At 44.5% G+C, this 21,545-nt stretch overlaps 2 protein-coding genes across 2 annotated transcripts in view; one reads left to right on the top strand and one right to left on the bottom strand.

The window, feature by feature from the left end:
- LOC124009500 (vesicle-associated membrane protein-associated protein A-like) overlaps window positions 1-356 on the top strand; it is a 31,424-nt gene extending 31,068 nt beyond the window's left edge. Inside the window, exon 6 of the mRNA XM_046321326.1 lies at window positions 1-356. This exon is cut by the window's left edge and continues 1,868 nt beyond it. The gene's annotated coding sequence lies outside the window, so the exon portion shown is untranslated.
- A 7,687-nt stretch (window positions 357-8,043) lies between these two features.
- LOC124009908 (protein APCDD1-like) overlaps window positions 8,044-21,545 on the bottom strand; it is a 41,058-nt gene continuing 27,556 nt past the window's right edge. The window contains exons 3-7 of the mRNA XM_046322161.1: window positions 20,755-20,965; window positions 20,092-20,265; window positions 19,687-19,830; window positions 9,118-9,439; window positions 8,044-8,971 (exon numbers count right to left, since the gene is read on the bottom strand). Coding sequence (XP_046178117.1) covers window positions 8,511-8,971; window positions 9,118-9,439; window positions 19,687-19,830; window positions 20,092-20,265; window positions 20,755-20,965 — 1,312 coding nt within the window. The 3' untranslated portion in view covers window positions 8,044-8,510. The remainder of the gene's footprint in view (window positions 8,972-9,117; window positions 9,440-19,686; window positions 19,831-20,091; window positions 20,266-20,754; window positions 20,966-21,545) is intronic.

Here is a 21,545-nt window from a genome sequence, read left to right as displayed (position 1 = left end):
CCTACTTCCTGTCCAATCCTATCCCTACTTCCTGTCCAGTCCTATCCCTACTTCCTGTCCAGTCCTATCCCTACTTCCTGTCCAATCCTATCCCTACTTCCTGTCCAGTCCTATCCCTACTTCCTGTCCAATCCTATCCCTACTTCCTGTCCAGTCCTATCCCTACTTCCTGTCCAGTCCTATCCCTACTTCCTGTCCAGTCCTATCCCTGACGATACGAATGCAGACTTTATTATTATTATTATTATTGTTTTTCTCTCGTCATATTACACCCCTCCTTACCTTCTGAGGCAAATGTTCTTAACCCTGTCCCTCCCACGGTATTAAGCATTGAAGAAATAAAACTGAAAACAATGTTGGTTTTGATGGCCATCTTCTTGCGGAGTCTCTTCAAATGTACAAGTCGTACATCACATTGTAGCCGACATCTTTGTTTGCTGATGAGTATCTAGATGAATATTGTTAATTGTTTGCTAATACAAACATCTATTCACCGGACCAAGCTCGGCCTTGTCCCCCGAGGCTAATTGACCGGACCAAGCTCGGCCTTGTCCCCCGAGGCTAATTGACCGGACCTTGCTCGGCCTTGTCCCCCGAGGCTAATTGACCGGACCTTGCTCGCCCTTGTCCCCCGAGGCTAATTGACCGGACCTTGCTCGCCCTTGTCCCCCGAGGCTAATTGACCGGACCTTGCTCGCCCTTGTCCCCCGAGGCTAATTGACCGGACCTTGCTCGCCCTTGTCCCCCGAGGCTAATTGACCGGACCTTGCTCGCCCTTGTCCCCCGAGGCTAATTGACCGGACCTTGCTCGCCCTTGTCCCCCGAGGCTAATTGACCGGACCTTGCTCGCCCTTGTCCCCCGAGGCTAATTGACCGGACCTTGCTCGCCCTTGTCCCCCGAGGCTAATTGACCGGACCTTGCTCGCCCTTGTCCCCCGAGGCTAATTGCTATATACAGTGCATTTGAAAGGTTTTCAGACCCCTTTTTCCACATTTTGTTACGTTAAAGCCTGATTCTAAAATTGATATTTCGCTCATCAATCTACACACAATACCTCATGAACGTTTTCAACACCTTGTAGAGTCAACATGGGCCAGCATCCCTGTGGAAGCATCGGAGTCAACATGGACCAGCATCCCTGTGGAAACTCTTTCAACACATTCTCTAGTGGGACTCTGAAACCACTGAGCCTCAGTAATAAGGTTTCCTGGTAACCTATTCTGTGGAAGCCCATTCATGAATCGAGTATCACCATTTTTATCAAACAAATATCTTGTTGGTGTTTAGGGTGAGATCAAGGCCTGTGTTCATAAAATGTCTGGGTAAGAGTACTGATCTAGGACCAGTTTGTTCTTTAAGATCTTAACACAAGCTTTGACCTAATAACATGGCCAGTGGTGGGGAAAAAGTACTCCATTGTCATACTTGAGTAAAAGTAAAGATACCTTAATAGAAAATGACTCAAGTAAAATACTACTAGAGTAAAAGTATTTGGTTTTAAAGAGGCCCGCGAAAGTATTCGGCCCCCTTGAACTTTGCGACCTTTTGCCACATTTCAGGCTTCAAACATAAAGATATAAAACTGTATTTTTTTGTGAAGAATCAACAAGTGGGACACAATCATGAAGTGGAACGACATTTATTGGATATTTCAAACTTTTTTAACAAATCAAAAACTGAAAAATTGGGTGTGCAAAATTATTCATCCCCCTTAAGTTAATACTTTGTAGTGCCACCTTTTGCTGCGATTACAGCTGTAAGTCGCTTGGGGTATATCTCTATCAGTTTTGCACATTGAGAGACTGAATTTTTTCCCATTCCTCCTTGCAAAACAGCTCGAGCTCAGTGAGGTTGGATGGAGAGCATTTGTGAACAGCAGTTTTCAGTTCTTTCCACAGATTCTCGATTGGATTCAGGTCTGGACTTTGACTTGGCCATTCTAACACCTGGATATGTTTATTTTTGAACCATTCCATTGTAGATTTTGCTTTATGTTTTGGATCATTGTCTTGTTGGAAGACATATCTCCGTCCCAGTCTCAGGTCTTTTGCAGACTCCATCAGGTTTTCTTCCAGAATGGTCCTGTATTTGGCTCCATCCATCTTGGTGTATCTCATTGATCATCCCTAAAGCCAACACCTCATTCGGCCGCCTTTCGTTCCAGTACTCTGCTGCCTGTGACTGGAACGAGTTGCAAAAATCACTGAAGTTGGAGACTTATCTCCCTCACCAACTTCAAACATCTGCTATCTGAGCAGCTAACCGATCGCTGCAGCTGTACATAATCTATTGGTAAATAGCCCACCCATTTTCACCTACCTCATCCCCACAGTTTTTATTTATTTACTTTTCTGCTCTTTTGCACACCAATATCTCTACCTGTACATGATCATCTGATCATTTATCACTCCAGTGTTAATCTGCAATATTGTAATTATTCGCCTACCTCCTCATGCCTTTTGCACACATTGTATATAGACTCCCCTTTTTTCTCTGTGTTATTGACTTGTTAATTGTTTACTCCATGTGTAACTCTGTGTTGTCTGTTCACACTGCTATGCTTTATCTTGACCAGGTCGCAGTTGCAAATGAGAACCTATTCTCAACTAGCCTACCTGGTTAAATAAAGGTGAAATAAAATAAATCTTCCCATCAATTTTAACCATCTTCCCTGTCCCTGCTGAAGAAAAGCAGACCCAAACCATGATGCTGCCACCACCAAACATGGGGGGATGGTGTGTTCAGGGTGATGAGCTGTGTTGCTTTTACGCCAAACGTAACGTTTTGCATTGTTGCCAAAAAGTTCAATTTTGGTTTCATCTGACCAGAGCACCTTCTTCCACATGTTTGGTGTGTCTCCCAGGTGGCTTGTGGCAAACTTTAAACAACACTTTTTTATGGATATTATGGCCTCTTGGCTGCATCTCTGATCAGTCTTCTCCTTGTATGAGCTGAAAGTTTAGAGGGACGGCCAGGTCTTGGTAGATTTGCAGTGGTCTGATACTCCTTCCATTTCAATATTATCGCTTGCACAGTGCTCCTTGGGATGTTTAGAGCTTGGGAAATCTTTTTGTATCCAAATCCAGCTTTAAACTTCTTCACAATTGTATCTCGGACCTGCCTGGTGTGTTCCTTGTTCTTCATGATGCTCTCTGCGCTTTTAACGGACCTCTGAGACTATCACAGTGCAGGTGCATTTATACGGAGACTTGATTACACACAGGTGGATTGTATTTATCATCCTTAGTCATTTAGGTCAACATTGGATCATTCAGAGATCCTCACTGAACTTCTGGAGAGAGTTTGCTGCACTGAAAGTAAAGGGGCTGAATAATTTTGCACGCCCAATTTTTCAGTTTTTGATTTGTTAAAGTTTGAAAGTTTGTAAATGAGAACTTGTTCTCAACTGGCCTACCTGGTTAAATAAAAATACTTAAGTATCAAAAATAAATTTATGAATAATTTAAAATTCCGTATATTAAGCAAACCAGACGGCACAATTATTTTTGTTTTACGGATGGCACACTCCAACACTCAGACGACATTTAAAAACAAAGCACTCCAACCCTGTTCCTGGAGAGACCCTCCTGTAGGTTTTAACTCCAACCCTGTTCCTGGAGAGAGACCCTCCTGTAGGTTTTAACTCCAACCCTGTTCCTGGAGAGACCCTCCTGTAGGTTTTAACTCCAACCCTGTTCCTGTAGGAGGGTCTCTCTCCAGGAACAGGGTTGGAGTTAAAACCTACAGGAGGGTCTCTCTCCAGGAACAGGGTTGGAGTTAAAACCTACAGGAGGGTAGATCCTGTAAAAACCTACAGGAGGGTCTCTCTCCAGGAACAGGGTTGGAGTTAAAACCTACAGGAGGGTTTCTCTCCAGGAACAGGGTTGGAGTTAACCTACAGGAGGGTCTTCCTTATCTCTGGTCTGTTGACACATCACTTGTTTCCAACTGTTCTCCGGGGTTTTGCATTAGAAATGCTTGAGTAAAAACCAACAGCGGTTGAGAGCGTTGGGCCGTAACAGAAATGTTGCTGGTTCGAATCCCTGAGCCGGCAAGGTGTAAACATGTGCTGTTCTGCCCTGGGACAAGGCAGGTAACCCTCAGCAACAACTGCTCCCCGGGGCACGGATGACGTCGATTTTTAAGGCAGCCACCCGCACCTCTCTGATTCAGAGAGCTTGTGTTAAATGTGGAAGACGCATTTCAGTTGAATACATTCCGTTGTACATCTGACTAGGTATTTCCTACACACCATGTTTGCAATTAGTGCCGTTTTGTCTTTACACAATAAAGAGTCCATAATAACCGGTGTGCAGTATCGCATCTTTAATTGTTATACATATAGCCAGTTATACAGATTGTTTTAGGGCACCTACTCCCACTACGTATGAGATGGTTCTTAGGCTACAGCGTAGCAGAGATCTCTGTTAACATCATATGAGATTACTGTACATCAAAGAAGATCATGGGCAGCTTTCCAAATGTACCATAACTCCTGACCTGTACAATGAAGGGTGTTGTAGTTATGGGGTAGATTAGACAAAAGTGCATATATCTTTTTTTTGGGGGGATCATATTTGTCATGGAAGTCTCTGTGGTAATGTAGACGTTGTCATTATCGGTAGTCCCATTGCACTGATAATGTAGGTGATGTCATTATCAGCAGGCCCATTGCACTGATAATGTAGGTGATGTCATTATCAGCAGGCCCATTGCACTGATAATGTAGGTGATGTCATTATCAGCAGGCCCATTGCACTGATAATGTAGGTGATGTCATTATCAGCAGGCCCATTGCACTGATAATGTAGGCGATGTCATTATCAGCAGGCCCATTGCACTGATAATGTAGGCGATGTCATCATCAGCAGGCCCATTGCACTGATAATGTAGGCGATGTCATTATCAGCAGGCCCATTGCACTGATAATGTAGGCGATGTCATTATCAGCAGGCCCATTGCACTGATAATGTAGGTGATGTCATCAGCAGGCCCATTGCACTGATAATGTAGGCGATGTCATTATCAGCAGGTCCATTGCACTGATAATGTAGGTGATGTCATTATCAGCAGGCCCATTGCACTGATAATGTAGGTGATGTCATTATCGGCAGGCCCATTGCGCTGATAATGTAGGTGATGTCATTATCGGTAGTCCCATTGCGCTGATAATGTAGGTGATGTCATTATCAGCAGGCCCATTGTGCTGATAATGTAGGTGATGTCATTATCAGCAGGCCCATTGTGCTGATAATGTAGGTGATGTCATTATCAGCAGGCCCATTGCACTGATAATGTAGGCGATGTCATCATCAGCAGGCCCATTGCACTGATAATGTAGGCGATGTCATTATCAGCAGGCCCATTGCACTGATAATGTAGGCGATGTCATTATCAGCAGGCCCATTGCACTGATAATGTAGGTGATGTCATCAGCAGGCCCATTGCACTGATAATGTAGGCGATGTCATTATCAGCAGGTCCATTGCACTGATAATGTAGGTGATGTCATTATCAGCAGGCCCATTGCACTGATAATGTAGGTGATGTCATTATCAGCAGGCCCATTGCACTGATAATGTAGGTGATGTCATTATCAGCAGGCCCATTGCACTGATAATGTAGGTGATGTCATTATCAGCAGGCCCATTGCACTGATAATGTAGGTGATGTCATTATCAGCAGGCCCATTGCACTGATAATGTAGGTGATGTCATTATCAGCAGGCCCATTGCACTGATAATGTAGGCGATGTCATCATCAGCAGGCCCATTGCACTGATAATGTAGGCGATGTCATTATCAGCAGGCCCATTGCACTGATAATGTAGGCGATGTCATTATCAGCAGGCCCATTGCACTGATAATGTAGGTGATGTCATCAGCAGGCCCATTGCACTGATAATGTAGGCGATGTCATTATCAGCAGGTCCATTGCACTGATAATGTAGGTGATGTCATTATCAGCAGGCCCATTGCACTGATAATGTAGGTGATGTCATTATCGGCAGGCCCATTGCGCTGATAATGTAGGTGATGTCATTATCGGTAGTCCCATTGCGCTGATAATGTAGGTGATGTCATTATCAGCAGGCCCATTGTGCTGATAATGTAGGTGATGTCATTATCAGCAGGCCCATTGTGCTGATAATGTAGGTGATGTCATTATCAGCAGGCCCATTGCACTGATAATGTAGGCGATGTCATCATCAGCAGGCCCATTGCACTGATAATGTAGGCGATGTCATTATCAGCAGGCCCATTGCACTGATAATGTAGGCGATGTCATTATCAGCAGGCCCATTGCACTGATAATGTAGGTGATGTCATCAGCAGGCCCATTGCACTGATAATGTAGGCGATGTCATTATCAGCAGGTCCATTGCACTGATAATGTAGGTGATGTCATTATCAGCAGGCCCATTGCACTGATAATGTAGGTGATGTCATTATCAGCAGGCCCATTGCACTGATAATGTAGGTGATGTCATTATCAGCAGGCCCATTGCACTGATAATGTAGGTGATGTCATTATCAGCAGGCCCATTGCACTGATAATGTAGGCGATGTCATCATCAGCAGGCCCATTGCACTGATAATGTAGGCGATGTCATTATCAGCAGGCCCATTGCACTGATAATGTAGGCGATGTCATTATCAGCAGGCCCATTGCACTGATAATGTAGGTGATGTCATCAGCAGGCCCATTGCACTGATAATGTAGGCGATGTCATTATCAGCAGGTCCATTGCACTGATAATGTAGGTGATGTCATTATCAGCAGGCCCATTGCACTGATAATGTAGGTGATGTCATTATCGGCAGGCCCATTGCGCTGATAATGTAGGTGATGTCATTATCGGTAGTCCCATTGCGCTGATAATGTAGGTGATGTCATTATCAGCAGGCCCATTGTGCTGATAATGTAGGTGATGTCATTATCAGCAGGCCCATTGTGCTGATAATGTAGGTGATGTCATTATCAGCAGGCCCATTGCGCTGATAATGTAGGTGATGTCATTATCGGCAGGCCCATTGTGCTGATAATGTATTTCCCTTTTAAACCTAAATCACGTTCTTTGCCATCTTTACATTTCATTGTAGAAAATAATGCTTTTTACACAATAATGTATCTTATTTAATCTAATTGTAGTACCAAGAAGAAACTTGATATTTTGTTAAGGTAAGGTGTATAAAAACAATCTCCTGATGTATTTGTGGATTCAGCCGTAGATAAACATCTCTAGTTCTATAGCCAAAGACTTCTCTAGTTCTATAGCCAAAGACTTCTCTGGTTCTATAGCCAAAACTTCTATGGTTCTATAGCCAAAGACTTCTATAGTTCTATAGCCAAAGACTTCTATAGTTCTATAGCCAAAGACTTCTGTAGTTCTATAGCCAAAGACTTCTGTAGTTCTATAGCCAAAGACTTCTGTAGTTCTATAGCCAAAGACTTCTGTAGTTCTATAGCCAAAGACTTCTCTAGTTCTATAGCCAAAGACTTCTCTAGTTCTATAGCCAAAGACTTCTCTAGTTCTATAGCCAAAGACTTCTCTAGTTCTATAGCCAAAGACTTCTCTAGTTCTATAGCCAGACTTCTCTAGTTCTATAGCCAAAGACTTCTATAGCCAAAGACTTCTATAGTTCTATAGCCAGACTTATCTAGTTCTAGTTTTCTCTAGTTCTATAGCCAGACTTCTCTAGTTCTATAGCCAGACTTCTCTAGTTCTAGTCTTCTCTAGTTCTAGTCTTCTCTAGTTCTAGTCTTCTCTAGTTCTAGTCTTCTCTAGTTCTAGACTTCTCTAGTTCTAGACTTCTCTAGTTCTAGACTTCTCTAGTTCTAGACTTCTCTAGTTCTAGTCTTCTCTAGTTCTAGTCTTCTCTAGTTCTAGACTTCTCTAGTTCTAGACTTCTCTAGTTCTAGTCTTCTCTAGTTCTAGTCTTCTCTAGTTCTAGTCTTCTCTAGTTCTAGTCTTCTCTAGTTCTAGACTTCTCTAGTTCTAGTCTTCTCTAGTTCTAGTCTTCTCTAGTTCTAGTCTTCTCTAGTTCTAGACTTCTCTAGTTCTAGACTTCTCTAGTTCTAGACTTCTCTAGTTCTAGTCTTCTCTAGTTCTAGACTTCTCTAGTTCTAGACTTCTCTAGTTCTCCATTTCTCTAAAGTGCAGTTATTGTGATGCAGTGGTGTCACCTCTGGTAATAACCGAGTGGAGTTCAAAGCAAGAGGCATCAAAGGAACTACGCTCCACTCTCTCCACTCTTTCTCCACTCTTTCTCCACTCTCCACCTTGTCTTTTAAACGCTTCCATCGCTTTTAAGAGACCTAAAATATATTTCAAAAGTTCAAGTGCGTCAAAGGCAACTAGCATTCTCTTTTCCCTCAGGGTAGACGCCGAAGTAGAGTCAGATTAGAGTCCTCTCTCACGGTTCACAGTCCTCCACACAGTCAGTGTCTTTATGTACAAAAACCAATAGGTCTGTTCTTTAACTATGAAAAACCAGACTGTCAGTTCTTAGCTGTAACACTGGAACAACAGTACCAGCGCGGTCAGAACCACAACAACATCCCTCCGGTTCTGGTTCCACGTCATTCTGGTTCCACCATTACTCAGCCTCAGGGGTTGGTCCTCATCTTCCCCTCCCACGACCTCTGACCTTTGGCTGCTAGCTGAACACTGGACCAGGGGCATTTGGTACGAGGTTGCTCGTTTATCTGGCCGGTCGGGGCTGGTCCCGTCTGAGGGTCTCTGTCCGTTGTAGAGGAGTAGGTGTCCGTGGGCGTTCTGCTCCATCCGGAACAGCTCGTACTCTGTGTGGGGCAGGCGGATCCCCAACGCCACGCAGCCATTGGTCAGGGTGACGTCCTGTTCAACTCCGACCTCCCAGGAACCATGGGTGCCACATTCGTTACCTTTGAACACATTGAGGAGGGACGTGATGGCCAGGTCCATGGGCATCACACGCATGTGATTCACTGGAGGGGGAAGGAGAGGGGCAGAGGACGAGATGATAAATGTAATCTGAAAAATACAGATTTTTAACCCTCCCTCTCATTCATCTCACCCACACGGCTCACAATTCAAATCTCAACAGAGTTGAAAATCAACCTTTGACCTTTACCTTTGAAGACGAACTCCGTGCCTCCCATAACTCGGGTTGAGTGCGTCCCTCGGCTGTACATCCCTCTAGCGTAGATACTGAAGGAGGGGTGTTTGCAGATGGGGTCAGAGTAGTGGTAGTAGTGGCCCTCCCAGGTCTGGTTGTTGTCATGGAAGATGAAGTGACGGGTCAGGAAGAGGACCTCAGGACGGACCTCACAGCGCTGGCTCACCCACTGGCCAGTCAGCTCCACTGTCATGTCCGCCCGCGGCGCCAGGATGGGAGGGTGGAACTCATCCGACCGGTAGATGATAAGACAGGCGACGCAGCCGGGGTCATGGTTCTGGAGGAGGAGAGAAATTAATAAAAGAGTTGGAAGATGACATTTAAGCTATGAAAACATCTGACAAACTTCGATTGTAGGCTGTAATGTCCCTTTTAATAACACTGCAAAATCACTTAATAGGATTTGTTGAGTTTTTGTCTTGTCATTTAAATGTCTGTAGGAACATCAAGTATGATCAATGAGCTATATTCCCTATCTATTGTATTCTCTCTAGTGGACGGGATGACTAGACATGTCGAGCAGGTCCTTCTGTAGCTCAGTTGGTAGAGCATGGCGCTTGTAACGCCAAGGTAGTGGGTTCGATTCCCGGGACCACCCATACGTAGAATGTATGCACACATGACTGTAAGTCGCTTTGGATAAAAGCGTCTGCTAAATGGCATATATTATTATTATTATTATTATGTACATTACTGTAATGACTAATACCAATATAATCGTTTAAGTACTGTACTTTAACGACTCTTGCTGTACTTTGGGTTATAAAGGAAATATTTTTTTCTTCAGAAAGAATCAATCCGTTACAGAATCCAAGAGGCAGTGTTTTCTCAGGGTCACATTATTTACTGAACAGACAGACAGACTGACAGAAGGAAAACACTACTGCAGAAAGACAGCCCAGTCCTCCAGCTGGGTTTTACTGCAGAAAGACAGCCCAGTCCTCCAGCAGAAAGACAGCCCAGTCCTCCAGCTGGGTTTTACTGCAGAAAGACAGCCCAGTCCTCCAGCAGAAAGACAGCCCAGTCCTCCAGCTGGGTTTTACTGCAGAAAGACAGCCCAGTCCTCCAGCAGAAAGACAGCCCAGTCCTCCAGCTGGGTTTTACTGCAGAAAGACAGCCCAGTCCTCCAGCAGAAAGACAGCCCAGTCCTCCAGCTGGGTTTTACTGCAGAAAGACAGCCCAGTCCTCCAGCTGGGTTTTACTGCAGAAAGACAGCTCAGTCCTCCAGCTGGGTTTTACTGCAGAAAGACAGCCCAGTCCTCCAGCTGGGTTTTACTGCAGAAAGACAGCCCAGTCCTCCAGCTGGGTTTTACTGCAGAAAGACAGCCCAGTCCTCCAGCTGGGTTTTACTGCAGAAAGACAGCCCAGTCCTCCAGCTGGGTTTTACTGCAGAAAGACAGCCCAGTCCTCCAGCAGGGTTTTACTGCAGAAATATAGCCTAGTCCTCCAGCAGGGTTTTACTGCAGAAATATAGCCCAGTCCTCCAGCTGGGTTTTACTGCAGAAAGACAGCCCAGTCCTCCAGCTGGGTTTTACTGCAGAAAGACAGCCCAGTCCTCCAGCTGGGTTTTACTGCAGAAAGACAGCCCAGTCCTCCAGCTGGGTTTTACTGCAGAAAGACAGCCCAGTCCTCCAGCTGGGTTTTACTGCAGAAAGACAGCCCAGTCCTCCAGCTGGGTTTTACTGCAGAAAGACAGCCCAGTCCTCCAGCTGGGTTTTACTGCAGAAAGACAGCCCAGTCCTCCAGCTGGGTTTTACTGCAGAAAGACAGCCCAGTCCTCCAGCTGGGTTTTACTGCAGAAAGACAGCCCAGTCCTCCAGCTGGGTTTTACTGCAGAAAGACAGCCCAGTCCTCCAGCAGGGTTTTACTGCAGAAATATAGCCCAGTCCTCCAGCAGAAATACAGCCCAGTCCTCCAGCTGGGTTTTACTGCAGAAAGACAGCCTAGTCCTCCAGCAGGGTTTTACTGCAGAAATATAGCCCAGTCCTCCAGCTGGGTTTTACTGCAGAAAGACAGCCCAGTCCTCCAGCTGGGTTTTACTGCAGAAAGACAGCCCAGTCCTCCAGCTGGGTTTTACTGCAGAAAGACAGCCCAGTCCTCCAGCTGGGTTTTACTGCAGAAAGACAGCTCAGTCCTCCAGCTGGGTTTTACTGCAGAAAGACAGCCCAGTCCTCCAGCTGGGTTTTACTGCAGAAAGACAGCCCAGTCCTCCAGCTGGGTTTTACTGCAGAAAGACAGCCCAGTCCTCCAGCTGGGTTTTACTGCAGAAAGACAGCCCAGTCCTCCAGCAGGGTTTTACTGCAGAAATATAGCCCAGTCCTCCAGCAGAAATACAGCCCAGTCCTCCAGCTGGGCTTTACTGCAGAAATACAGCCCAGTCCTGCTGAAATTCAGCCCAGACCTCCAGCAGGGAATTGGTTTCATTAGGCTTCAGATTCATAAAGGTATTGTCGAATGTATTCAAGACCCTCTATTAATCTTTATTACATGCCATGTCTCGTTCGCTTAGCCAAGTCCCTAAAGCGACACAGGATGACATTCTCTTCAGTTCTGTAATCCCTTGACCAGACAGCAGAACACATTCGATTTATGGAGCCTTATGGATTAATCCTAGAATAAATCTGTACCACGGAAGATCCTCGCTATAGCTCACTTGACATTTAAGTTTCCGATTGAGCCGACATGCAGGGTTTACCGTGAATGCAGTCTCCGCTGACACGGAAACATTGTGGTGCATAGCTGAAAAAGGGGGACATCGAACCCCGGATGTTGGAGGGTACTGGGGGACCAGGGGGTTGGGGGTACTGGGGGACCAGGGGTTGGGGGTACTGGAGGACCAGGGTGTTGGGGGTACTGGAGGACCAGGGGGTTGGGGGTACTGGAGGACCAGGGGGTTGGGGTACTGTAGGACCAGAGGGGTACTGGAGGACCAGGGTGTTGGGGGTACTGGGGGACCAGGGGGTTGGGGGTACTGGAGGACCAGGGGGTTGGGGTACTGTAGGACCAGAGGGGTACTGGAGGACCAGGGTGTTGGGGGTACTGGAGGACCAGGGTGTTGGGGGTACTGGAGGACCAGGGTGTTGGGGGTACTGGAGGACCAGGGGGTTGGGGGTACTGGAGGACCAGGGGGTTGGGGGTACTGGAGAACCAGGGTGCTGGGGGTACTGAAGGACCAGAGGGGTACTGGAGGACCAGGGGGTTGGGGGTACTGGAGGACCAGGGGGGTACTGGAGGACCAGGGTGTTTGGGGGGTACTGGAGAACCAGGGGGGTACTGGAGGACCAGGGGGGTACTGGAGGACCAGGGTGTTTGGAAACACTGCTGTACACTATGGTGTTTAATTTAGTTTAAACAATATTGAGTGCCACAACTCCACATATGGAACAAAATAAAAGCTCATACTCGTAACTTTATCTGGAGAATGGATGGAAAATACATAAATGGGTGTAAACTGTCTGCTGCCTCGCTCTTATTGCGTCACTGAGATCCACACGATGACCGCAGACTAACAGGCTGGCAGTGACAACACCCTGGACTGTTACCAGCCCCAACTATATATACCCACTGAACATTAACGGATCGGATAGTCGCCATGGCAATAATACATCCCGAAGAAGAAACCATTATGACATCACTGGATGGGCTGGCTAGCGAACTGATGACTGTGACTGGTGTTTGATAAGAGAAAAGATTACTGGTGATTGTAAGTTAACTGGTGGTTATAACTGACTGAGCTGAGGGCATGTCTAAAGATATTTTAAGTCCAATATATTATCTGGGCTTCAGCTCAGCTGGCTAACAAAGCCTTGTGGCACATACAAGATCCGGGGGTTTCACTTCAACATACTATCATCCTCAGTGTACGAAGAGAGAAGGAAAGTCTGTATGTGTAGAGCTGGTTTACTTCCACATACTATCCACTAGCTATCGTATGTTTGTATTTATTATGGATCCCCATTAGTTCCTGCCAAGGCAGCAGCTACTCTTCCTGGGGTTTATTATGGATCCCCATTAGTTCCTGTTAAGGCAGCAGCTACTCTTCCTGGGGTTTATTATGGATCCCCATTAGTTCCTGCCAAGGCAGCAGCTACTCTTCCTGGGGTTTATTATGGATCCCCATTAGTTCCTGCCAAGACAGCAGCTACTCTTCCTGGGGTTTATTATGGATCCCCATTAGTTCCTGCCAAGGCAGCAGCTACTCTTCCTGGGGTTTATTATGGATCCCCATTAGTTCCTGCCGAGGCAGCAGCTACTCTTCCTGGGGTTTATTATGGATCCCCATTAGTTCCTGTCAAGGCAGCAGCTACTCTTCCTGGGGTTTATTATGGATCCACATTAGTTCCTGCCAAGGCAACAGCTTCTCTTCCTGGGGTTTATTATGGAACCCCATTAGTTCCTGCCAAGGCAGCAGCTACTCTTCCTGGGGTTTATTATGGATCCACATTAGTTCCTGCCAAGGCAGCAGCTACTCTTCCTGGGGTTTATTATGGATCCCCGTTAGTTCCTGCCAAGGCAGCAGCTACTCTTCCTGGGGTTTATTATGGATCCCCATTAGTTCCTGCCAAGCCAGCAGCTACTCTTCCTGGGGTTTATTATGGATCCACATTAGTTCCTGCCAAGGCAGCAGCTACTCTTCCTGGGGTTTATTATGGATCCACATTAGTTCCTGCCAAGGCAACAGCTTCTCTTCCTGGGGTCCAGCATAATTAAGGCAGTTATATACAATTTTTAAAAACATTCCAATACATTCACAGATTTCACAACACGCTTTGTGCCCTCAGGCCCCTACTCCACCACTACCACATATTTACAGAACTAAATCTGTGTGTGGGTGTGGGTGTGCGCATGTGTGTGTGCGCATGTGTGTGTGCCAATGTTTGTGTTGCTTCACAGCCCCCGCTGTTCCATAAGGTGTGTTTTTAATCATGCTACATACAATTCCTATGTTGATTATATAGAAACCTTTCACTGACTTGTCTACTGGACTCAGCTAGCAGGTGTGGATGTTCTCTCGTGTTCTAAGGCTTAATTTCAGGTCATTTCGGGAATAGAAGGCAAACTATTGGACAAGGGAAATGTTTGTTTAGGACCCCCAAGCTGCCTTTTATTTGATTAGAGCTCATGGAAAATGTATATGCTGCTAGTGTGCTTTGATTATGGTAGATAAGATATGCTGGACCTACTGCACGGTCAAAAAAGAGAGACACAGAACAAGAGAGACAGGGGGACAGAGAGAGATATACAGAGAGAGAGAAACATACAGGGGTGGAAAGAGACAGACGAGAGTTCTTCTGATGTCATAGGTATGCATGAAATCAGAGTTTGGACATTCCGGTCCGGAATCATTCATAAGGCTGCATGATTCCAAATTCTAGGAATGCCACATGTTGATCACTACCAGAGACGGAAGGTTTCACATTCCAAATGAAACCCTTTTCTCCATATAGGATACTTCTTTTCACCAAGGCCCAAAGTAGTGCACTATGTAGGCAATAACGTGTAATTTGGGACGTACCCAGGTTTCATGTCCCCCCCCCCCTGTTTATCTCCAAAAACCGGCCCTGAGGAGCTCCCCTCTGCAGCACTGGTCGTTAGAGCAACACAACGTAGCTAGTCTTGTCATGGCTCCTCACCCTAACCACTCGTTTGTGTCCCAAATGGCTCCCTATATAGTGTAGTACTTTTGACCAGGGCCCATAGGGTGCCCAGTCGCTGTTTGCATTACCAGTCCAGTGATATGGAGCTGGGTCAGCGTGGTACAGATGTAAGGGTTGTTTAGACAGGCCACTCCAGAGGATCTCAGGGTAAATTTATCCGACGGAGCTGGTTTCACAGCATGACTATAAGGCTACATGGAGCAGGACAACCTCTGTTCAACTTTAAACAGTTAAAATCACATCCTCATCAAGAACACGATCAGGAATTAAAATGACTTGGGCCTTGATATGTAAAGAAGTGGAAAACAACTGGACATGGTATCAGTATGTCATGGTATCAATTTGGTATCAGTTAGATATCAGTATGTCATGGTATCAGTATGTCATGGTATCAGTTTGGTATCAGTATGTCATGGTATCAGTTTGGTATCAGTATGTCATGGTACCAGTTTGGTATCAGTATGTCATGGTATCATGTTTGGTATCAGTATGTCATGGTATCAGTATGTCATGGTATCAGTATGTCATGGTATCAGTATGTCATGGTATCAGTACGTCATGGTATCAGTATGTCATGGTATCAGTATGTCATGGTATCAGTATGCCATAGTATCACTATGTCACAGTATCAGTATGTCATGGTATCAGTATGGTATCAGTATGGTATCAGTATGGTATCAGTATGTCATGGTATCAGTTTGGTATCAGAATGTCATCAGTTTGGTATCAGAATGTCATGGTATCAGTATGTCTTGGTATCAGTACGTCATGGTATCAGTATGGTAACAGTATGGCATGGTATCAGTATGTCATAGTATCAGTACGGTATCAGTATTTCATGGTATCAGTATGGTATCAGTATTTCATGGTATCAGTATTTCATGGTATCCGTATGTCATGGTATCAGTATGTCATGGTATCAGTATGCTATCAGTATGTCATGGTATCAGTATGTCATGGTATCAATATGTCATGTTATCAATATGTCATAGTATCAGTATGTCATAGTATCAGTATGGTATCATTATGTCATGGTATCAGTATGTCATGGTATCAGTATGTCATGGTATCAGTATAGTATCAGTATGTCATGGTATCAGTATGGCATGGTATCAGTATGGCATGGTATCAGTATGTCATGGTATCAGTATGTCATGGTATCAGTATGGTATCAGTATGTCATAGTATCAGTATGGTATCAGTATGTCAGAATCAGTATGTCATAGTATCAGTTTGGTATCAGTATGTCATAGTATCAGTATGTCACAGTATCAGTATGTCATGGTATCAGTATGGTATCAGTATGTCATGGTATCAGTATGTCATGGTATCAGTATGTCATGGTATCAGTATGTCATAGTATCAGTATGTCATGGTATCAGTATGGTATCAGTATGTCATAGTATCAGTATGTCATGGTATCAGTTTGGTATCAGTATGTCATGGTATCAGTTTGGTATCAGTATGTCATAGTATCAGTATGGTATCAGTATGTCATGGTATCAGTTTGGTATCAGTATGTCATGGTATCAGTTTGGTATCAGTATGTCATGGTATTAGTTTGGTATCAGTATGTCATGGTATTAGTTTGGTATCAGTATGTCATGGTATCAGTATGTCATGGTAGCAGTTTGGTATCAGTATGTCATGGTAGCAGTTTGGTATCAGTATGTCATGGTATCAGTATGTCATAGTATCAGTTTGGTATCAGTATGTCATGGTAGCAGTATGTCATGGTATCAGTATGTCATGGTATCAGTATGGTAACAGTATGGCATGGTATCAGTATGTCATAGTATCAGTATGTCATAGTATCAGTATGTCATGGTATCAGTATGGTATCAGTATGTCATGGTATCAGTATGGTATCGGTATGTCATAGTATCAGTATGTCATGGTATCAGTATGTCATGATATCAGTATGGTATCAGTATGTCATAGTATCAGTATGCCATAGTATCACTATGTCACAGTATCAGTATGTCATGGTATCAGTATGGTATCAGTATGGTATCAGTATGTCATGGTATCAGTTTGGTATCAGTATGTCATGGTATCAGTTTGGTATCAGAATGTCATCAGTTTGGTATCAGAATGTCATGGTATCAGTATGTCATAGTATCAGTATGGTATCAGTATGTCTTGGTATCAGTATGTCATGGTATCAGTTTGGTATCAGTATGTCATGGTATCAGTTTGGTATCAGTATGTCATGGTATCAGTTTGGTATCAGTATGTCATGGTAGCAGTATGTCATAGTATCAGTTTGGTAACAGTATGTCATGGTATCAGTATGTCATCAGTATGTCATAGTATCAGTATGGTATCAGTATGTCATATTATCAGTTTGGTATCAGTATGTCATGGTATCAGTATGTCATAGTATCAGTATGTCATAGTATCAGTATGTCATGGTATCAGTTTGGTATCAGTATGTCATAGTATCAGTATGGTATCAGTATGTCATGGTATCAGTATGTCATGGTAGCAGTTTGGTATCAGTATGTCATGGTAGCAGTATGTCATGGTAGCAGTATGTCATAGTATCAGTTTGGTATCAGTATGGCATGGTAACAGTATGTCATGGTATCAGTATGTCATGGTATCAGTATGGTAACAGTATGGCATGGTATCAGTATTTCATGGTATCAGTATTTCATGGTATCCGTATGTCATGGTATCAATATGTCATATTATCAGTATGGTATCAGTATTTCATGGTATCCGTATGTCATGGTATCAATATGTCATATTATCAGTATGGTATCAGTATGTCATAGTATCAGTATGTCATGGTATCAGTATGGTATCAGTATGTCATAGTATCAGTATGGTATCAGTATGTCATGGTATCAGTTTGGTATCAGTATGTCATGGTATCAGTTTGGTATCAGAATGTCATGGTATCAGTATGTCATAGTATCAGTATGGTATCAGTATGTCTTGGTATCAGTATGTCATGGTATCAGTTTGGTATCAGTATGTCATGGTATCAGTATGTCATGGTATCAGTTTGGTATCAGTATGTCATGGTATCAGTTTGCTATCAATTTGTCATGGTATCAGTTTGGTATCAGTATGTCATGGTATCAGTTTGGTATCAAGTTGTCATGGTATCCGTTGGTATCAGTATGTCATGGTATCAGTTTGGTATCAGTATGTCATGGTATCATTATGTCATGGTAGCAGTTTGGTATCAGTATGTCATGGTATCAGTATGTCATGGTAGCAGTATGTCATGGTAGCAGTATGTCATGGTAGCAGTATGGTAACAGTATGTCATAGTATCAGTATGTCATGGTAGCAGTATGTCATGGTAGCAGTATGTCATGGTATCAGTATGTCATGGTATCAGTATGGTAACAGTATGGCATGGTATCAGTATGTCATATTATCAGTATGTCATGGTATCAGTATTTCATGGTAGCAGTATGTCATGGTATCAGTATGTCATAGTATCAGTATGTCATGGTAGCAGTTTGGTATCAGTATGTCATGGTAGCAGTTTGGTATCAGTATGTCATGGTAGCAGTTTGGTATCAGTATGTCATAGTATCAGTATGCTATCAGTATGTCATGGTATCAGTATGGTATCAGTATGTCATGGTATCAGTATGCTATCAGTATGTCATGGTATCAGTATGGTATCAGTATGTCATGGTATCAGTATGCTATCAGTATGTCATGGTAGCAGTATGTCATGGTATCAGTATGTCATGGTATCAGTATGTCATAGTATCAGTATGTCATGGTATCAGTATGTCATGGTATCAGTATGTCATGGTAGCAGTTTGGTATCAGTATGTCATGGTAGCAGTTTGGTATCAGTATGTCATGGTATCAGTATGCTATCAGTATGTCATGGTATCAGTATGTCATGGTATCAGTATGTCATGGTATCAGTATTTCATGGTATCCGTATGTCATGGTATCAGTATGTCATAGTATCAGTATGGTAACAGTATGTCATGGTATCAGTATGTCATAGTATCAGTATGTCATAGTATCAGTATGGTAACAGTATGTCATGGTATCAGTATGTCATAGTATCAGTATGGTAACAGTATGTCATGGTATCAGTATGGTAACAGTATGTCATGGTATCAGTATGGTAACAGTATGTCATAGTATTAGTATGGTAACAGTATGTCATGGTATCAGTATGGTAACAGTATGTCATGGTATCAGTATGTCATAGTATCAGTATGTCATGGTATCAGTATGTCATGGTATCAGTATGTCATGGTATCAGTATGTCATGGTATCAGTATGTCATGGTATCAGTATGGTATCAGTATGTCATGGTATCAGTATGGTATCAGTATGGTATCAGTATGTCATGGTATCAGTATGTCATGGTATCAGTATGTCATGGTATCAGTATGTCATGGTATCAGTATGTCATGGTATCAGTATGGTATCAGTATGTCATAGTATCAGTATGTCATAGTATCAGTATGGTATCAGTATGCCATGGTATCAGTATGTCATGGTATCAGTATGTCATGGTATCAGTATGTCATGGTAGCAGTATGTCATGGTATCAGTATGGTATCAGTATGTCATGGTATCAGTATGTCATAGTATCAGTATGTCATGGTATCAGTATGGTATCAGTATGTCATGGTATCAGTATGTCATCAGTATGTCATGGTATCAGTATGGTATCAGTATGTCATGGTATCAGTATGTCATGGTATCAGTATGTCATCAGTATGTCATAGTATCAGTATGGTATCAGTATGTCATGGTATCATCATGGTCTGGGAGGCAGTAAGTACACAGACAACACCAGAACAGTCTTCAACCTAATGTCTTAAATCTGTACAACCTTCAGCCCCACTAGCATACAGAGCAGCACACTGACCTTGGCACTCTGTAGCGCGGCCTGGTAACTAGAGGGTCTATAGTACATCCTCTGGGCTACCTCAGTGTGGATGTCTCCCAGGAACAGCTCTTCAACCATGTGGTCCAAGTTATGATGAGGGTACTGCTTCTCCACACGCAGCAGCTGCAGGAGAAGAAGAAGAATGATTCATATAATTCAAAACGTGTTTTATTCTGTGGTCCAACGTACTCTCATGTCGAACAGAAAGCCACACTGCAACGCCCCCATGGTCAGTATATTGAGGTTAAGTGCCTTGTTCAAAGGGTTACTAGTGGATATTGATGCCAGCAACCCCCTGGTTGCCAGTCTCATTGCATATTTTTTTCTAGTCGGGAATGGGATTCGAACCGTCGGCCCTCTGGTTACTAGTCCTCCTCCACTAACCTGTAGCTCGTGTATGGAGAAGTTGATCTCTCTGGAACAGTCACAGCCCTCCTCGTTCCACAGCTCGTAGCTGACGTTGGGTTCCCAGGGTGCTTTGATCCTCACGGTGCCCGGACAGCTCTGGTTTAACCTCTGGCTCAGGTCCCTGGCCACGGCCGCGCTGTGACACACCACCTGGGTAGTGGGATGAACACACACTGACTGACCAGGGCTTTAACACACTGACTGACCAGGGCTTTAACACACTGACTGACCAGGGCTTTAATTAACACACTGACTGACCAGGGCTTTAATTAACACACTGACTGACCAGGGCTTTAATTAACACACTGACTGACCAGGGCTTTAATTAACACACTGACTGACCAGGGCTTTAATTAACACACTGACTGACCAGGGCTTTAATTAACACACTGACTGACCAGGGCTTTAATTAACACACTGACTGACCAGGGCTTTAATTAACACACTGACTGACCAGGGCTTTAACACACTAACTGACCAGGGCTTTAACACACTGACTGACCAGGGCTTTAACACACTGACTGACCAGGGCTTTAACACACTAGTAAATTAATCTAGTTGAGCAAGGAGTTTTACTGTTGTCACACACACACACACACACACACACACACACACACACACACTAAAACACCCCCCTACCTGTGTGTGGTGAAGCTGGTAATCAGCCTCTGTTCCTCCTCTGATAATCCAGGAGGCCTGCCTGAGCCTCAGCCGTCCCCGGGCCACCAGGGTGTAGGTGGGGCTGGTGCAGTGGTTGTCCCTGTAGTAGAACTGGTTGGCCTGGAACGTGTTGTTGGGGAAGAACCGGTACGACCGCGTCAGGAACTCTGGGCCAGGACGTACCTCACAGCTGGCAGACGGAGAGAGGTGGATGGGGAGAGGCATTAGAGAGAGGTGGATGGGGAGAGGAATTAGAGAGAGATGGATGGGGAGAGGACTTAGAGAGAGGTGGATGGGGAGAGGACTTAGAGAGAGGAATTAGAGAGAGGTGGATGGGGAGAGGAATTAGAGAGGTGGATGGGGAGAGGAATTAGAGAGAGGTAGATAGAGAGAGGACGATAGAGAGAGGACTTAGGGAGAGATGGATGGGAGATGACTTAGAGAGAGCTGGCTGGGGGAGAGGAATTAGAGAGGTGGATGGGGAGAGGTATTAGAGAGCTGGCTGGGGGAGAGGAATTAGAGAGGTGGATGGGGAGAGGAATTAGAGAGGTGGATGGGGAGAGGAATTAGAGAGGTAGATGGGGAGAGGAATTAGAGAGAGGTGGCTGGGGGAGAGGAATTAGAGAGAGGTGGCTGGGGAGAGGAATTAGAGAGAGGTGGCTGGGGAGAGGAATTAGAGAGGTGGCTGGGGGAGAGGAATTAGAGAGGTTGCAGGGGGAGAGGAATTAGAGAGGTGGCAGGGGGAGAGGAATTAGAGAGGTGGATGGGGA

Source organism: Oncorhynchus gorbuscha, linkage group LG22 (genome assembly GCF_021184085.1).
Source record: "Oncorhynchus gorbuscha isolate QuinsamMale2020 ecotype Even-year linkage group LG22, OgorEven_v1.0, whole genome shotgun sequence".
Taxonomy (NCBI): Eukaryota; Metazoa; Chordata; class Actinopteri; order Salmoniformes; family Salmonidae; genus Oncorhynchus; species Oncorhynchus gorbuscha.
Note: the sequence above shows the minus strand (reverse complement) of the source record. Positions and strands in the feature narration are given on the sequence as shown.